This window comes from Pantherophis guttatus, chromosome 13 (genome assembly GCF_059756535.1).
Source record: "Pantherophis guttatus breed Tessera chromosome 13, ASM5975653v1, whole genome shotgun sequence".
Taxonomy (NCBI): Eukaryota; Metazoa; Chordata; class Lepidosauria; order Squamata; family Colubridae; genus Pantherophis; species Pantherophis guttatus.
In genome coordinates this window covers 5,700,836-5,720,617 of record NC_142075.1, presented here as the reverse complement: position 1 = coordinate 5,720,617, position 19,782 = coordinate 5,700,836, and the positions used below count along the sequence as shown (strand labels likewise).

Here is a 19,782-nt window from a genome sequence, read left to right as displayed (position 1 = left end):
GCTACTGGCATGAATATGAACCAGTGGCCAAGCGTCCAAATTTTGATCACTTGACCACAGGGATGCTGCAATGGTCAGAAGTGTGAAAAAAAAGCTCGCAAGTTGCTTTTTTCAGTGACTTTGTAACTTTGAACAGTCACTAAACAAACAGTTGCAAGTCGAGAATTGCCTGTATTTATAGTTTTCAAGGTGGGACGCAATGGCTGAGTGGCTAAGACGCTGAGCTTGTCAATCAGAAAGGTTGGCAGTTCGAATCCCTAGTGCCGCGTAACGGGGTGAGCTCCCGTTACTTGTCCCAGCTTCTGCCAACCTAGCAGTTTGAAAGCACGTAAAAAAAATGCAAGTAGAAAAATAGGGACCACCATTGGTGGGAAGGGAACAGCGTTCCGTGCACCTTTGGCATTGAGCCATGCCGGCCACATGACCACGGAGACGTCTTTGGACAGAGCTGGCTCTTCGGCCTTGAAATGGAGATGAGCACCGCCCCCTAGAGTCGGGAACAACTAGCACAGATGTGTGAGGGGAACCTTTACCTTTATTGTTCTCAAGGCAGTCTTTTAAATTATGTAATCTTCAGCACCAGTACAGAACTTTAGCCGAATTCACCGTGCAAAAGAAAATGTGCCGTATTTATCTTATGACACAAATATGTATGCCACCTGATTCACTGGTACAGGATGTAATTAGAGCATCCTTGGCAAATGACACTCTAGCATTTGTCTCTGCACTTCCTGTGTTGAAGGTGGTCCTAAGGCATTCTGATCCAGTCTTAAATATCTGAGCAAAGACGATGCCTCTGCTAAGCTATAACTGGAAGTTTAGTTTAATAATACCATTGCTATCCACTACGTCTCATCCTGTCCTCTGAATAACCAGTAGATGAGTCTGTTCCAGCTTCTGCATGACATCACTTCAGATGTATGGAGACAGTCATAACATCTCCCCTATGGTTTTTCTGATCTTTTTTTTTATATTAGTCATATTTCTATGCCGCCCACTTTCCGAGGACTCTGGGCGTCTTACACCACAGACAGTATACTAAATAGCATATTGCCCCCAACAATCTGGGTCCTCATTTTACCCACCTCGGAAGGATGGAAGGCTGAGTCAACCTTGAGCCAGTGAGATTTGATCCGCTGATCTGCTGAACTAGCAGTCAGCTGAAGTAGCTGCAGTACTGCACTCTAACCACTGCGCCACCTCGGCTCTAGATTGTGATATACTCAAATCTGTGACCAATTCTTTGTGTTGGTTTACAAACACTCATTTTTCTGACTGGCTGCATCATCTTGGCTGCATTTCGGTTTCTAGAGGTTCTTCTAGAGCAGGAGTTTGACAGCCCTGTTCTATGGTTAAGACCAGAACCAGAGAAACGTGACCCATGGTAGCGCAGTGATCAGAATGCAGGATTACAGCCTGACTCTGCCCACTGTCAGGAGTTTGATCCTGACCAGCTCAAGGTTGACTCAGCCTTCCTTCCTTCCTTCCGAGGTTGGCAAAATGAGGACCCCAGGTTGGGGGCCATATGCTGATCTTGTAAATGGCTCAGATAGAGCTATAAATCAGGGGTCCCCAACCTGTGGGCCACGGCCCACTAGTGGTCCGTGAGGGGCTTGCAACCGGGCCGCAGAAACAGCTGGTGAGCTCACAGGCACTTGCGCGAGCAGTGTGTGAGCACGCACATGCATGCTCCATTTTAAATGCGCAGCAGGCACGCAGGCACACCGCTTGCGCAAATGGAGTTGCGTGTGCCGCTCGTGCAGATCCCTCCCCTCTTCTCTCCTAACCCTCCGCCACTCCATAAAGCCAGAAATGTTGGGGAACTCTGCTATAAAATACTATGGAACAGTGTAGAAGTCTAAGGGCTATTGTTATCATCCGACTGGAACCATTTCTCATGAACTGGAGATATAATGCTTCGTGGTTCTTTCTCATTAATTGGAGATTATGCTGAGCAGCCTAAGATTGCATGAGCTTTGTTGGCATCTGCATCACACCGCTGGCTTATGTTCAGTGTAATTATCCAGGACTCCTAAATGTGGGTTTTTTTTTTTTTTTTTAACATGTCAAGACAAATATCCTTCTGGCAAGCTGAGTTTCTTCCATCCCTTTGATGTCCTCCAATTTATTTATTCCTTTTGTTTCGGAATCTGTTTAGCCTACATTCATGGCATTCAAAGGTCTAAAAAAAAAACAACTCTTTCAAAAAAGGAATAACATTTTTTAAATTATTGTGGACATCACAACTATGACCGGGGTAGATGTCATGTTCGTTTATCTCTTTAGAAGGCTGATCTTTGAATAATTTATTCTAGAACTGTGCAGAGTTTCCTGCAGGCTTTCAAATCCTTGCTTATGTTATATTAATTGAGCCCAATTTCCCCTGTGGAACCAAACAGATATAAATCAAGGGTTAGTTTATTTGAGTTATTCACTGAACTGACCAATAAATGCAGGAGTAACTTCTTAAGTTGTCAGTAATACATCCAGAGAAAAGGAGTATAAAATAATGTTTTTACTCAAGACGTTGTTGAATTTGATTCAAGTTTGGTGATTTAAGAATTTTATATCTGGATGTCTGTGTACTCATTTCATGGCTGCTACTCAATCTCCATTGTTTTGACTAGCATTATTTTTCACACTGCTATCATTATTCTCTTAATAACAAGTGTGGGCGGTAAGATGTGTATCTATTTGGCAACCAAACAGAGCCACCCAGCTGTAAGAGCCGAGGTGGCGCAGTGGTTAGAGTGCAGTACCGCAGCTACTTCAGCTGACTGCTAGTTCAGCAGATCAGCAGATCAAATCTCACCGGCTCACGGTTGACTCAGCCTTCCATCCTTCCGAGGTGGGTAAAATGAGGACCCAGAATGTTGGGGGCAATATGCTATTTAGTATACTGTCGATTGTTGTAAGCTGCTCAGAGTCCTCGGAGAGTGGGCGGCATAGAAATATGATTAATAAAAATAAATAAATAAATAAAGACTGTGGCTTATGCAGCTATCAGATTACTAGAAATTCAAAATAAAAAGGGGGAAATGCTATTAAAATAGTTTAACAAAGAATTATATACTGTGTTTCCCCGAAAATAAGACCCGTCTTATATTTTTTTTAACCCCGAAATAAGCGCTGGGCCTTATTTTCGGGGAGGTCTTATTATTTTGGGGCACATGGAGCAAGATGGGGCTCCTCTTGCCGTCTTACCTGATTTCCAGCTCTGCCTCCCTAACCTTAACCAGAGGAAATCACAGGGACCGGCTGCGTATGCGTTTAAATATTTTCAGGGACGGCTTATTTTGGGGGGGGGCTTATTTTAGCGCATGCGCTCAAAAGCCCGATTGGGCTTATTATCAGGGAATGTCTTATTTTTGGGGAAACAGGGTATAGTTATGTATAGAGGGAATCTTTTTGAATTTGTCAGGACATTCAACTCTGTAAGACATTCAAAGCCTTTTCCTGGCCTTACCTCTAAGGAAGACTCTCCCCAAAAAGTCTTCCTTCCCATTAGAAGATTAGACCTGGCATATAATTAGATCAGAGGTCTCCAAACTTGTCAGCTTTTAGACTTGTGGACTTCAACTCCCAGAATTCCTCAGCCAGCAGAGCTTGAAGTCTTGAAGTCCACAAGACTTAAAAACTGACAAATTTGGAGATCCCTGGATTAGATTAAGATTAAGGTTAGACCTCCCATGACCAAGGTCCCATCCAACCTTATCATTCTATGTTCTGTATCTTTTTCAATGCTATTCTTTTTTTAAAAAAGTATCTTTTAAAATATACGTTTGTTTACTTCTTATTGCAGTTGACTGCCTCAAACAATTGACTGAACCGAAAGGTGGGATATCAATGGAATAAATCAAAATAGCAATTAAATAAAATCCTTGAAAACTGCAATCAATGGAATTTTGGATGCTGCCCTGTCTCCAAATGCACGTAATGTATCTGTGTCACGTGAATTTGTAGAGCTCGGAGGAGCTGCAGTTGCATTATTTCATTATCCGAAATATTTTGAGAAGCCAGTTGACAAATTCCATGCCCTAACTTCAGGTAGCGATTTTTAAATACTGGTTGTATCAGATAGCACGGCTACTTTTACGATGCTCCTAACTTTTCCCATGAGTTCAACTCTACTACTTCAGCTGTGCTACTCTACAGGAGCACAGTCAGAAAATTCAGTTTGACATTTTGCTCAGTGGATTACATACTATACTTTAAATCTCTGAAGTATTTCAACAGACTTGTCCAGGCAGGCTCTGTAGGAAAAAAAATAGGGCTATTTCTGTGCTTGGCTGTTTATACTTGTATGCCTCCAGAGTTTCACAATTAAGTTTTCTTTTGTTTTCTTCTCAAGCTTAAGAACAGCTATGGAGACACTTGACACTGAAATATCACTACTAGAATTCCCTTGTAGGTCTGCTGGGGGAAGAGTGGCTGTTTGGGACTGCCTAAATCTAAATTCCAGTGTATGGAATGCTCCATACAGTTCTGGTCACCACGATATAAACAAGATTCTGAAACCCTAGAACAGTGTTTCTCAACCTTGGTAGCTTGAAGATGGGTGGACTTCAACTCCCAGAATCCCCCAGCCAGCAGCGCTGGCTGGGGGATTCTGGGAGTTGAAGTCCACCCATCTTCAAGCTTCCAAGGTTGAGAAACAATGCCCTAGAAAGACTGCAGAGAAGAGCAACAGAGATAATAAGGGGTCTGGAGGCTAAAGCATATGATGAACTATTGGGGAATTAGGTAGATCTAATCTAATGAAGACAAGGGCTGACTTGACAGCACTCTTCCAATATTTGAGGGCCTCTCACAGAGAAGAAGGGTCGACCTATTCCCTAAAGTGCCTGAGGGCAGGACAAGAAGCAATGGGTGGAAGATCATTAAAGAGAGACCCAACTTAGAACTAAAGAGGAATTCCTTGACAAGGAGAACAATAAATCAGTGAAACGGCTTTCACCAGAAGTTGTGAGTGCTCCATCACTGGAGGTTTTTGGCCGGAATGATACAGGGTCTTCTGCTTGAGCAGGGGGTTAGACCAGTAGACCTTCAAGGTCCCTTCCCATTCTTGTTATTCTATGTTCTATATTCTAAACATGTTAGATTAACAGAACATAATAACAGAGTGGGAAGGGACCTTGGAGTTCTTCTAGTCCAACCCCCTGCTCAAGCAGGAGACCTTATACCATTCCAGAAAAGTGGCTGTCCAGTCTCTTCTTAAAAGCCTCCAGTGATGGAGCACCCACAACTTCTGAAGGCAAGCGGTTCCACTGGTTTATTGTTCTCACTGTCAGGTAATTTCTCCTTAGTTCTAGGTTGTTTCTCTCCTTGATTAATTTCCATCAATTGCTTCTTGTCCTGCCCTCCGGTGCTTTGGAGGTTGACCCCCTAGGTTGACATAAAACCATAACATGTAATCCCAGACCCAGAAACATTTTTTGAAATGAATCGACCATGCTTACCTGCTTTGTATGATATGGTGTTTGTTTTTGCCACAGATTTCTTATAACACAAGTAGGCAGATAATCCCCACTGTGGAAACATAACATTGGAAAGGGCAGATTAGCATTCTAGGCCATGTAGAAAAACAATGTTCTATTCTAGGTAACGTAGAAACCAGGGTGGATTTGATTTAAATCGAGTTGATTTAAATCACAATTTAAATCATGATTTAAATCACTAGTAAAAAGGCTTGATTTAAACCAACTTGATTTAAATCATAATTTTTAAAGAGCAACTGTCATCTCTGCTACTCCTTTGATCCGCTGTTGACTCACCGATAGTCCCAGTGTTGCAGAATATACAGCCTCCTGCTACATAACTAAGCTCCATTTCATGCTGAATAAACTAAATTATTTATGTATCTTAAATAGAAAACTATCTTGCGATAGATTTTTACCCCAAAAGTTTTTTATTAAAATAAATTCGATAAAAATAAAAAAAAATCCGATTTAAATAAAAAAAAATCTGATTTTTTTTTGATTTTTTTAAAAAAATCATTGATTTTTATCCACCCTGGTAGAAACAAAATGTTGGATCGCAAAATGTTAAACAAATTTGATAACACAAGCTATGTTCCATAAAATGCTGTTTCTTTAAACCAACTTTTCTAATTACAAATGGAAAGTGTTCAACGATCATATGAAATAGTTTAATTTTTTTCATATAGGTAAAAGATAGCAACCTTTCCCGCCCCCCCCCCCTTCTTTTTATTGGATTCATGCTGATTTAAATCTTTTGGGGCAATGCTTAGTTCTCCTAACTTGCAATTACTCACTCTAGGATCCACTTTTAGCAAAAAAAATATTATACAATTCAATGATTTCTGTGCAATACTAACTTATTTCTGCTGCTAGCAACATGTCTATGCAAACAAAACATTTACGGTGGCCCACTAAATGTTGCCACACATTTAAATTCCAGGGCAGACCAGAAGTAAAAGGGAAAGAGATGCCAAAAAAAGCATTTTGGACAGAGACATTTTGGGAGGCAAAAGGCATGTTTTCATGTATTGTGTGTGTGATAAAATGTACATTTGACTTAGCAGTCAGAGCTAAATTATAAACTAGCTAAGGACATCGAGAACAAGCAACGAACAAATTTCCATTAATTGCAAGGGCAGTAAATTAACTTTGGTGAATATGAAATTGTACAACATCCAAACCTGTAAAAATAATCATGAAGAGGCATCTTCATAATCAACCACTTATACTCGACACATCTTATCTGAGTTTCCCCAGTTCTAACATCTCATGAACTGATACCATTTCATTTTTTAAAGAGCTGCTGTCTAAGTTAGCCTTTCTCAGTATTGTGCTTTCGACAAAGTGTCTGAAAGACTGGCTTCTTTTCTTTTCTGTCATCTAAAACAGCCTACAGGTAGTCCTTGACTTATGGCCACAATTCAGCCCAAATTTTCCATTGCTAAGCAAAACATTTGTTAAGTAAGTTTTGCGCCATTTTACGACCTTTCTTGCCACAGTTGTTAAGTGAATCACTGCAAATATTAAATTTCTGTATTTCGAAATGCAGAGTATCAGGGGAGTCCTAGCCATCCTTATCACAGAACAGCATGATAAACTTTGAAATAATAGAAACCACTGCCAAAACATGACATACTATACAATATAAAGGCTGGAAATCTATGGTGTTGTTGTAAGGTTTAGTAGCAAAGGCTATCTGGAATCTAGAGGATACAAACAAAAATAAAATAAAATAGGCTTTGAAGACATTTCATTCCCAAAGATCAACTTGCTAATGAAGCTCAGTACGGACCTCAGGACCAGCAGTAAAATGAGTTCAATGAAGAGACTATAATCATAAAAGACCCATATAATTTAAACCTGTAAGAAATGAATCATACTAATGAATTTATTAGTATTATATCTATGCACTTGGATTCAATATTTTAAATTTCATATATATATGAAAAGTTCAAATAACATTGCAATTTGCAAGATATAAATATGGGCAGGAGGACCTATAATCACACTTTGCATTACTTCTTGTACAAGTATCCATTTAACAGAAACTTTTATTACATGGGAAGAAGTTATGTCTGCTTAATTTTTTTGTGATTTTAAAATGAAGAAGGCTGCTGTTTTACTCTGTCACCATAATTTGTTCTGATCACTGTGATTGGAACAATAAGTTAGCTCTTAGTAATTAGAAATAAAATTTAAAACTCAAATGTGTTGATCATGCTTCTCTTTCAGCTGTCAAAATGCACGTGGTTTTGCCTTTTTTCTAAGAAATGACCTAAAACCACATTTTATCATTTAAAAGCAGCCCTAAAGAATAGGGAGATAAGGAAATCCTGCAGATTAACACATAGGAAGACTAGCAACGCTCTATGAAAATGTTTATTTTCAAAAATAAACTATTAGCTTCCATTCTTTTGAAGAAGTCCTTTTGACGCAACTGACTCGTGAAACAGGTTTTCATTTTCTACAACCCAGAAAATCAGAAAATAAGTAACATCTGATAGTTTAATTCATGCCTTTAAACCAGTGAATCATTTCAGAACCGTTAATAGTTAATACAAAGAAGATAATGAAAACCTTCTGTCCCATTGCTTGAAGCTAGGAATTGGTAACTGCCGGACGCTGATTTAAAAAATAATATTTGCACTTGAAATATTAGCCATTAAGGGCAATATTCATGAAAAATCTCTTAGTATCAGATGCTAAATGCAAATAGGGAGAAATCAGTATGAATACAGCAGGATATGTCAGTGCTTCTCAAACTGAGTAAGTTTAAGAAGGGTGGACTTCAATTCCCAGAATTCCCTAGCCAGGACCCCCATGGCTGTTTGGAGAATTCTGCGAATTGAAGTCTTAAACTTACCCAGTTTGAGAAACACTGCTTTATGGCATTCAAGAACAGACAACATTATAACACAACCAAGTAACCAAGAGTAGAACAATAGTTGCTCACTCATCAAGAGAAGCATAGGAAAACCCAGCCCCACCTAGCCAAAAACCCTATAATAATTCAGAATATTAAGATTTATTGTTTATTTATTTATTGGTTCAATTTATATACCGCCCTTCTCCGGAGACTCAGGGCGGCTTACAATGCGTTAAGCAATAGCCTTCATACTTTTGTATATACCTGCTTAGTAGGGCTTTCGGGGGCCCCCAAGCGGTGTTCTTTTTTTATACAAAGTCAGCTTATTGCCCCCACAATCTGGGTCCTCATTTTACCTACCTCGGAAGGATGGAAGGCTGAGTCAACCTTGAGCCTGGTGAGATTTGAATTTGCAGTAATTGCAGGCAGCTGGCAGCTAAGTGCTACTTAACAGCACTTTAGTCCGCTGTGCACCAAGGCTCCTTAAAGATGAATTAACAGACCCTCATCTATGCTATACATTATGACAAGTATTATAAATCCACTGGGGGGGGGGGAGAGAGAAAAAAAACCCTCCAAATCCAGAAATCACCTTACCATACTATTGTTCAGATTCTTGTCAACTTTACAGAAGGTGTGTGGCGGGGTTTCCCCCTTGCTTGGGATAATGATGCAGATGTCTGTGACCGCCAAGGTGTTTTGAGTCATGTTCTCCAAAGCTCTCCGATACGTTAGGTACACTTTCTGGGACGAGGCACCGCTGCTGATATTTGCAGGGCGGCCAGACGGAGTGGTCTGGATGATTTCGCATCCCTGTTTCAACCTCTCTTTCCCGTCGTATAAAACCCTAGGCGGGAGACAAATGAAAAGCAAGTACTTAAGCACTGCTGTGGCCAGAGCAAATTCAGCCCCGATAGAACCAGCACAATCCCAGATCTCCCCTACAGCAGGGGTGTCAAACTCGATTTCATTGAGGGCCACATCAGGGTTGCGTTTGATCTTGGGGGTGGGAGGGGGGGCATGGCCAGGGTGGGCATGGCCAGCTCAACATCACTCTTTTTTTTTTTTATTTCAAAAGTTTTACAGTTACATTTTCACCCCATTTCTCCCCCCCACCACCCACCCCAAACATCCCAACCTCCCTAACCCTCCCCTCCCCCCAGACTTCCACACAATATACTCATATCAGGTAAAAAAAAAACCTTAGTATAAAACTTGTATAAAACTTGAACCCCTCCCTCCCCCTTATAATTTTTCTTTTTATCTTCATTACATTAAAATATTTGTAATACATTATTTTCAAATAAAAGCTATTTGATACTTCCTAGTTTGATATTTATTCTGAACATATTATATCCACTTTTTCCATTCCCATTCATAAGTCTCTTGTGAGCAATCTTTTAAGTATGCTGAAATCTTCGCCATCTCTGCAAAACTGGCCATCTTCAAAGTCCATTCCTCAATAGTGGGCAAAGCTTCGTTTTTCCAATATTTACCTATCAACAATCTTGCTGCTGTTATCATATACAATATCAATTTTGTTTCACCCAATGTAAAACCCTTAACTATACCCAATAAGAACAGTTGTGGAGAGAATTGAATTTTTTTCTTCAAAACATTCTACATGACCCACCAAATTTTTATCCAAAAAGCCTTAACTTTCCTACAGGTCCACCAAACATGATAATATGTAGCATCCAAGCATTCACATCTCCAACATTTTGGCTGAACATTAGGGTACATACATAATAACTTTTTGGGGTCTAAGTGCCATCTATAAAACATTTTGTAGAAATTTTCCCTCAAATTCTGCGACTGTGTAAATTTAACGTTCTGAACCCAAATTTTTTCCCATGTTTCCAACATCACTGGTTCTTCAAAATTTTGAGCCCACTTAATCATACAATCTTTAACTAATTCGGTTTCTGAATCCCTTTCTAACAAAACATTATAAAGCCTTTTAATATGCATTGGACCTTTCTCTTTTATGTGTCTAACCAATTCTTCCTCATGCAACATAATACCAGTTTTTTGATCCTCTTTCCATCTCAATTGTAATTGATTATATTGTAACCAAGTTAGATTAATCCCTTCGTCCAACAGTGTCTGCAATGTCTTCAGCTGCCATCTGCCCGCATCTGTAAAAAGAACCTCTTTATATAAAAACCCCCCGAGTGACATTATATTTGTATTCCACAAAATATGACCAAGATCCAGCCATAGCGGTATTTTATAATCCCATTTAAGTCGGTGCTTCTTCCAAACTCTCATCAAAGAGTCTCTAAGTATATGGCTTTTAAATACTTTATCGACTTTATCATCATAAAATAAGTAGGCATGCCATCCAAATTCAAGATCAAAACTTTCTACGTTCAATATTCCAGTTTTTTCCTTCCAAACCAATCACTTGTTAAAGTCAAAGCTGCTGCATCATAATATAACTGTAGGTTTGGTAATTTAAGACCTCCCCTTTCTGGAACATCTTGCATAATTTTCAATTTCACTCTCGGCTTTTTCTCGTTCCAGACAAACTTGTTCATTCCAGCTTGCCACACTTTCACTTGTTTATCACTTTTAAGCACCGGAATCATTTGAAACAGAAAAAGAAATCTTGGCAAAATGTTCATCTTAACTGCTGCTATTCTTCCAAGTAGAGACAGTTGCAGTTTTTTCCAAGTCTCTAAATCTTTCTGCACCTCTCGCCACAACACCTCATAGTTATTTTGAAACAATTTCGTATTTGATTCTGCAACCTGGACTCCTAGATATTTTACCCTTGGTACAACCTCAAAACCTGCCCTCCTTTCAAGCTCGTGTTTACGATCTTGTGTCATATTTTTAACTATCATCTTAGTCTTTTTATGATTCATTCTAAAACCTGAGACTTTACCATAGTCTTGTGTAATGTCCTTCATCAGGATTATTGATTCCATTGGCTGTGTTAGGGTAACAACTAGATCGTCTGCAAATGCCTTTATTCTGTAATCGTCTTGCTTTACCGTTATACCTTTCAAGATATTAGAGTCCCGTATTGTATTTAACAAGACTTCTAGTGTTAAGATAAATAAAAGTGGGGACAGCGGACATCCCTGTCTTGTTCCTTTTTCAATTTTAAACTCTGTTGTCAAGCTTCCATTAATAATAATCTGTGCCTTTTGCTCTTGATAAATTGCTGAAATCGCCTGTACAAATTGATCCCCAAAATTCATCTTTTTTAAAGTCTTTAGTAGAAAATTCCAATCCACTCTATCAAAGGCCTTCTCTGCATCCAAGAAAACCAGCACTGCAGGGATCTGTTTATTCTTCTCAAGATATTCCAATAGATCTATTACTTGCCTTACATTGTCCTTCATGTATCTACCCTCGATAAATCCCGCTTGATCGTCATGAATCACCTTTTGAATTACTGGCATCAACCTGTTGGCTAATACTTTCGCATAAATTTTATAATCAGAATTCAGAAGAGATATTGGTCTATAATTCTCCGGTTTTTTAGGACCGGCTTGCTCTTTTGGTATCAAAGATATGTAAGCTGTTGTCCATGATGGGGGTATTTTGCCCCCTTGTTGGATATTGCAAAATAAATCTCTAAGTTGTTCCACCATTTCGGCTTGCAAAGTTTTATAATAGACTGCAGTCAAGCCATCCGTACCAGGAGCTTTAGCTGTTTTTAATTGTTTAATTGCTACTATTATCTCCTCCTCTGTTATAGGATAATTCATTCTTTCCTTTTGTTGATCAGTAATTTTTATAACTTTTTTTATCATCTAGGTATTTTTCTATAAGTCCATTATGCACATCCTCTTTAGCATATAATTTAGTATAATAATCCACAAAAGCTTCTTTAATTAATTTTTGTTGAAAAATTTCTTTCCCTCCAATATCAATACTATCAATAGTCCGTATACTCTGTTTTTTCCTCAGTGTATAGGCCAACCATCTGCCCGGTTTATTAGCGTTACAAAATGTATTATGCTTCGCATATTGTAAGTTTGTTGCAACTTGTTCCGCCATAAGCATTTGAAATTGGTCTTTCAAAAGTTTTATAGCACCACGCATTCTTTCATCTGTTGGATTTTTAATAAGTAACTGTTCTTTATTCTTTATTTCTGCTTCCAATTCAGATCTTTTCTTTTGTCGAATCAGTCTATGTTTAGAGTTCATATAGATAAGCACCCCTCTCATATAAGCTTTGCTTGCATCCCACACAATTTCTATTGGGGTGTCTTTATTCAAATTTAGTTGAAAAAATTCTTTCAGGTGCTTTTTAAGTTCTATTATATTTTTTTCATATCTGAACAAGTTCTCATTTAATCTCCAAGAGCGTCTCTCAGTCTTGCCTATCTCAATTTCTATCCATACTGGGCTATGGTCAGTCAAAGTTCTTGGAAAAATCTTTGTTCTTTTTGTCTTAACGAGTAAATCATCTGACAACAAAATGAAATCAATCCTAGAGAAGGATCTATGTCTGTCTGAAAAGAAAGTATAGTCCAATTCTTTTGGGTTGTGTATTCTCCAAATATCTTTTAATTCCAAATCTTCTTTCATATCAAAAAAGGTCTGTGGTAGCCTAATCCTAGACTTCGCCAAACTCTTTTTATCTAATTTGGAGTCAATTACTCCATTCCAGTCTCCCATGATTAAAATAGATCTATAATCCCATTGCAGTATTTTAGTATGTAGCATTTTGTAGAAGTGATCCTGTTGTTGATTGGGAGCATAAATTCCAATCAAAAGAATTTGGCCGTTTGTTGTAAATAATTCAATTGCTACAAACCTACCATCTTCATCTGCTTCTATAACTTTAGCCGAAAATTTTTTATTTACATAAATAACCACACCATTCTTTTTTTGCAAAGTTGAAGATATAAAATGCGTTCCTAGTTTGGAGTTTATCAAATATTTTTGATCTTGAACTGTAATATGTGTTTCTTGTAAACAAATTATATCATTATTAAATTGTTTCAAATATGCAAATAATTTCTTCCTTTTCTGTACTGAATTCAACCCATTCACATACCAAGATAAACACTTAATCATCATCTTTATCTTCCTGGAGCAAAGAGCAGAATAACCGAATGTCTTCCAAAATCTTCGGTCTCGCTCCCCCCATGGCTCCAGTCTCTTGTGTAGTACTCTTAGCTTCCTTTTTATCTTGTCGCTGTTGTTGCTTTTCTTTAAGTTGCTTAGACTTAGCTCGGGTTATACGCTGATCCTTAAATTCAACAGTCTGCACCGGGTCCAAGATTGGAGAAGATTCCAGCAAAGGCTCATCCAGAAAACCTCCTTCAGCGCCCTGCGTTTCCTCTGGTTCCTGCTTAGACTGTTCTTGAGGTTCTTGTTGAAGTTGCTTCTTATCACTCTCCTTAATCTCCAGAACTGTGGATGTGCGCGGAGATGGTGTTCTTTCTTTAAAAATAGTAGTGTAAAAATGCTCCGCTTTCTCCACAGTGTTCAAGCGATGTCTTTCTCCCTTGTATCTCAAAATTATACCAGTTGGGGCATCCCACCGAAATGGTATCTGTTGGTTTTGCAATTCTTTAACAAGAAAGCCAAAGTCCTTTCTGGTTTTCAACATTTTAGGTGGTAGCTCTTTATAGACTCCAATTTGTGAGCCCCCCACTTGTACAGAAGTATGAAAGGATTTTTGCAGGATGTCATTCCTTATTGCTCTATCTGTAAAATATATGACCACATCTCTAGGCAGTTGTCTTTGTCTGGCCACCCAAGAATTCACTCTGTAAATTTTATCTATTTTGTAAAAAACCACATCAGGATTAATTTTTAAAATCACAGCCAAAGCCTCAGAGCAGACCTGTCTCAAATCCTGTCTGTCATCTTCTCGAATTCCTCGAAGCCGTATAGCGAATTCCATTGCCCTGAATTGCATCATAACAATTTCGTTCTCGACTTTCTGCATTTTATCATCAACATCAGAAATTTTATAGTCATTATCTTTCATCTTGACATTAACTTCTGATTTAAATTCTTCCACTTTAGAATCAACTTTGATAATAAATTCTGCCAGACCAGACGCAACTTCTGATATTTTTTTGGTCACCTTATTTTGATTCTGTTTCACCATGTCTTTAACTTCATTAATTTCCTGCATAATTTCCTGATGAGACTTTTGAATTTTGTCATCTATTTCCTGTTGGGATTTTTGAAATTTATCATCCAGAATTTTAGAAATAAATTCTTTTAAATCTCCCACATCAAATTCTTTTTTCTGAGTCTGTAGCTGTTGGGCAGGGGGAAGCTGCGTTTCATGTTTGTGTGTGGGGGATCCCCCCCCTGTTGCCTTCCCTTCCTGCTTCTTTGAAGCCATCCTGCCACATAGGCTAGTTTTTCTGAAGAGGGAAGTTCCTTTTCCTTTCCCTCCTCCACAGAGACTTCTAAAAAAGTCCCCCAGATTTAATCAGATAAAAACTGAAGTAAAGCAAAGTCAAGTATTGAAAAGGGAGAAATTTTTCACTTATTTCTCTTATTACAAACGAGGCAACTTTGTAGCAACTTGGAAACTTTGTAACAAAGCAAGATAACTTCACCAATCCACACTCGCTGGCTTGTTAACTCTAAGGCTGAGCGCCATGTTTTTTCAAAGCACTTTCACTCATTCGCATTTTTCTCAGGTTAAAAAGTCAACAAAGCGCTAATACTTGTGTTTCCAAGTTTCAGGGTTCAGGTAGTTTCGCTGTTTATTAAGGCTGGTTCCTTTCGCTTTAAGTTTCCTGCAGCCGGCTTGTTCTGCAAAGGCAGAATCGTCCCACGCCGCCCGGAGTTTCAGCAGGTTGGGAGGGAGCCGCGCCTGTTCTCTCCCCAGAAACAATTCCCTGGGGGGTTACAGGGGCTCGACCTATGCCCTGCGATCTCTGCTTCAGCAATCCTGAGGATTTTGAAGTTTTCGAGCCGCTTCTGGGTCGCGAAGCGGCTCTACAGGCGGCGGGGCTGGCGGAGCTTCAAAAGGCACCGCCGTCACCGAAAACAAGGAAACCGGAAGCCTCAGCTCAACATCACTCTTATCGGGAGCGACTGTGGTGGCCTGAGCATTCTGCCAGTGAAAACGGAGCTCGGAAGGTCCCCATGCAGCACTCACGAGCTCCGTTTTCCCTGGCAAAGGGTCAAAGGAGGCCGCCGCAGCTGAAAACGGAGCTCAAGATGGTGGCACATGGCCCTCCCAAGCTCCGTTTTCACTGGCAGAGGCACCACGGGCTGGTCCTTCACGGTTTCCAAGGCAGTCCCGCGGGCCAGATCTAAGCACCCCATGGGCCAGAGCCTCCCCACGGGCCTTGAGTTTGACACCCCTGCCCTACAAGTAGTCCTACAGTTATGACCCCGATTGCGATCAGAATTTCCTTTGCTGAGTGATCAGTTGTTAAATGAGTTGTGCCCAGATTTATGATTTCTCGCCACGGTGGCAAAAAAGCAAATTGGGATGCTGTCGTGAAGCGAACCACACAATCGTTAAGCCAATTCCGCTTCCCCCATAAACTTGGCTTGTCGGAAGCCGGTTGGGAATGTTGCAAAGGGCGATCCCATGACTCGGGGATGCTGCGACCATCATAAATACCAAGTGCCTGAATTTTGATCATGTGACCGTGGGGATGTTGAGACGGTCGGAAGTGCGAGGAGCGACTGTGAGTTAAGTGTTTTCAGTTCCATTGCACCTTCAAATAGTCTCTAAAAATAGTTGTAACTTGAGGATTACCTGTACACTATTTCAGTCATAATCTGTAACATACTCAAAATCAAATGCCGTATATAGGCATTTTTGCAAATAAATATGTTTTCTAGGGACGTGGTGGCTCAGTGGCCAAGATGCTGAGCTTGTCCATCAAAAGGTGGAAAGTTCAGCGGTTTGAATCCCCAGTGACACATAATGGAGTGAGCTCCCATTACTTGTCCCAGCTTCTGCCAACCTAGCAATTCGAAAGCACGTAAAAAAAAATGCAAGTGGAAAAACAGAGACCACTTTGGTGGGAAGGTAACAGCGTTCTGTGCGCCTTTGGTGTTGAGTCATGTCGGCCACATGACCACGGAGACGTCTTCGGGCAGTGCTGGCTGTTCAGCTTTGAAATGGAGATGAGCACCGCCCCCTAGAGTCAGAAACGATTAGCACATATGTGTGAGGGGAGCCTTTAAGTTTTCTACTCTTCTAGTTTTGCCACCAAGCATTATCTAAAGGCCCATTAGGTTTATAATTTACACATTACTATTATCATCTGAAGAAGGGAAAACCAAAAGAGCAGGATCACACTAAATACAGACTCTTATACCATAACGTCCTCACTGTGGCCAACGAGAGGCCAAAGGGAAGTCCATAAACAGGGCCCTCAACCTTCCTCTTAGGTTTCTCAGCTACAAGTAACAGGTAAATAGTGGGGAACTTGCTGACCCCAAACCAAGAGAAATACATATTAGCTGCTGATGGTTTCTCTTTGGTGTTGTCAAGTCTCCAAATTGATGGCCATCCTTACATCTTGAGCTACATATCTATGTAACCAAGTCCTTTTGCTTATCCTGATTTTCCCACTAATGGGTGTTCTGAGACGACCACAGATTGTCATGTTTTTGAGAAAGGAAGAAACTCTTCTCCTTATGACTGAATCTTTTTGACAGCCATTTTATGCCTTTAGTATCTTTTATGATATGTGGTATTTGAATTACACCCAATATTCTAAATCATCATCTGCACCATAAATTCGATTAGGATATTATTAATATTGACAGTTTCATTTTTTATGCCTTTCTCAACAACCTCCCGGAGAGAATTTACATTTTTCATAGCAATCAAATCCTGAGTCAGTTTTTCACGGAGTTATTCATCATCATGTCAAGCCAATCGATTCTTGCTCAGATCTCTTGCTTTTACGTTAGACTTCCCCACCTCCCTAATGTGCATTACTTTGTCAAGGTAAAGGTTTTCCCTGTCCAGTTGTGTTCAACTCTAGAGGACAGTGGTCATCTCCCTTTCTTAGCCAAGGGAGCCAATATTGTCCAAAGACAATTCCATGGTCATGAGGCCAGCATGACTAAACACCGAGGTGCAGAGCGCTGTTACCTTCTCACCAAAGTGGTACCTATTTATCTACTCACATTTGCATGCTTTCGAACTGCTCAATGGGGAGGTGTTAACTTCAAAACGTACCTATGCTATTGCAACCATGTTTTCGTTTCTCAGCTTGCCACAGACTATGGGGTGAGGGATAGGTTTGGAATGCTAGTCCCAGACGGCAACGAGAAATTGTTCTGTCTCCCTTCCTCACACAGGCAAACGTAATACCAAGCACGCCTGCCAATATTTTATTAGGTATACAGATTAGAATTCCTGGCAGACCAAGGTTTTGGCAGCAAACTGCCGAATGCCTGCCAAGACCGTTTTCACTCCCATAAAGCAGAAGAGGACTTATCTTCAGTCCGTTCCAGGAGCAACAAATTATCCATGAGACAAGAGTTTAGTCAATGTTCAGTCCAAAATATATCCAAGCCGAATTTCAGAGATCACGATGTGACTTTCAGGGTTTAACTTTGTCCGTCACAAAACCTGAAGAGCAATTCCACCCACTTTTATTCCTGGTGGGGCGTGGCTCCGTGACTCAGCTCAATCTCCGGCCCTCCCACGCTTCTTCCGTTGCTGCGCACGCTTCTCCCTCCGACGCTGCCTGGGATCAAGCCAGGATTCATCATCCTCGCTCCCTATCAATTGGTGCTCTGATATGCCTTCCTCCTGGCACATCCCAGCTGTTCCTCCTGGCCTTCGGAGGGAACCTGAGGCATTGCCAGAAAGGAAGGTCCTGGAGAGGGAGGCCTTGTCAGTTCCTCCCCATCACCTTCTGAGCCCTCCTCCTCTGTTAGGACAGGCTCGGGAGTCGGGGTCACACAGACCCCGACTCCTGAGCCTGTGGGAATCAATGTCATCCCAACAGATGTTTGGCAAGGACTTGAAAGAGTTGCCATAGAGACACCACAGCGCCTAACTGGACAATGTGACCTGGCCGAAGGAGGGGAAGAGAAGAATCTATTCTTTAATAATTAGGTGAAAACTGCGAGAAATAGCTAGAGTTGGTTTTGCTTCATGCGTGCCGAAATGATGTACTCTGTTAGGAAATGACTATTACCTAACTTGTTGGGTTGGCAATATATAAACCATCAATGTAGCTTTAAGACTTCTGTATTGCATCAGACTGTGTCCTGATTGGTTAGCTCTGTAGCCAATCTCCTTAAAGGGGAACTAGAAACATGGTTTGTTTCTCTTTGCTGTTCTTACTCTCTGAATATCTCTGTATGCTACTGTTTGCAAATTGTGAATGACTATGACAACTGGTAAGAAGACTTTGTTATTGGATTATCCCTGGACTGTCGTTTTGATATCTCCTGCTTTATATGGGTATGACCTGGACTGTTTATTGGATTGTGCCTTACTATTTCCTAAAAGTAAACACAACTCAGTGTATCTGTGTGTTGGCTGTGTTTATTCGTAACTACTCTCAATCGCTTTCATGTACACACCCTTGCTACTCAGGGGTTACTCTGCGAATTCCTTAACGTACTCAATAAAGTTGTGCTTAAAGAGATCCGATTGTCTCAATTTGCTGGCTTGGTTGGGTTCGTCAGTCGGAACCTTGACAGCAGGAGCTGAGGCAGGAATGGGAGTTCACCCCATTATGAGGCACTCGGGTGACAAACCCGGGCCAAGCTTTCCAGCTGACAAGCTCGGCATCTTCATCTGCTGAGCCATCGCACCACCCTGGATTTTATTTTATTTGATGCTTGATTATATCACACTACAAATTACATGAGAATATAAAATTTATACATGGGCAAACTTTACAAACTAAACTTCAGTTCGTTTAAAACAAAACAGGTAGACTGCTAACTCAGATTGGGCAAAGCTATACATACATATGCATAGGTGTGTTGTAAATCAAAGGTCCAGGCTTTTGCTCTGATCAAAGATGTCTCTCTTGCTCTCGCAGAGAGCTTTATTTTTTATACAGTTTTTACAGGCAGACAAAAAGGCAGGCAAGCAACAGCATCCTAATTGGTAGAAACTATTCACCGCCCTCTGAAGATGCCATCCTCTGAAGGCAAGGTGAGATAATGCAGATCAGAGCCAAAATGAGATCATACAAGCAGGCAAGATCCACAGCGCATGAGCTAAGGCAGTGTGCTGCTCTCAGCCTGGCACAATGATCTTTGACCTACCTCTGCATAGGTGGAAACAATTCAAAATGGTGATTTAACTAAGAAGTCTTAGGTATCTTGAAATCTGCCTATCCAAAGGATAATTCCATTCTACATTTGCTCATCCAAACTGTAATCTTCATCTGAGACTGTCCCAAGAGAGGCCAACCTGACACCTCCATTATGATCATTCCAGCATCATGGTAAAAAATCTTCTGCAATTTTCTCAGGTCTCATAGTGATAGACTGTGA

The 19,782-nt window shown here is 40.3% G+C and overlaps 1 protein-coding gene across 6 annotated transcripts in view; it reads right to left on the bottom strand.

Annotated features, from left to right (window-relative positions):
- Positions 1 to 19,782, bottom strand: part of DENND4A (DENN domain containing 4A) — a 103,458-nt gene that overhangs the window by 68,544 nt on the left and 15,132 nt on the right. For all 6 annotated transcript variants that reach the window (XM_034435445.3, XM_087877777.1, XM_087877778.1 and 3 more), the window contains exons 3-4: positions 8,944 to 9,193; positions 5,460 to 5,529 (exon numbers count right to left, since the gene is read on the bottom strand). In XM_034435445.3, the coding sequence (XP_034291336.2) occupies positions 5,460 to 5,529; positions 8,944 to 9,193 (320 nt within the window). The remainder of the gene's footprint in view (positions 1 to 5,459; positions 5,530 to 8,943; positions 9,194 to 19,782) is intronic.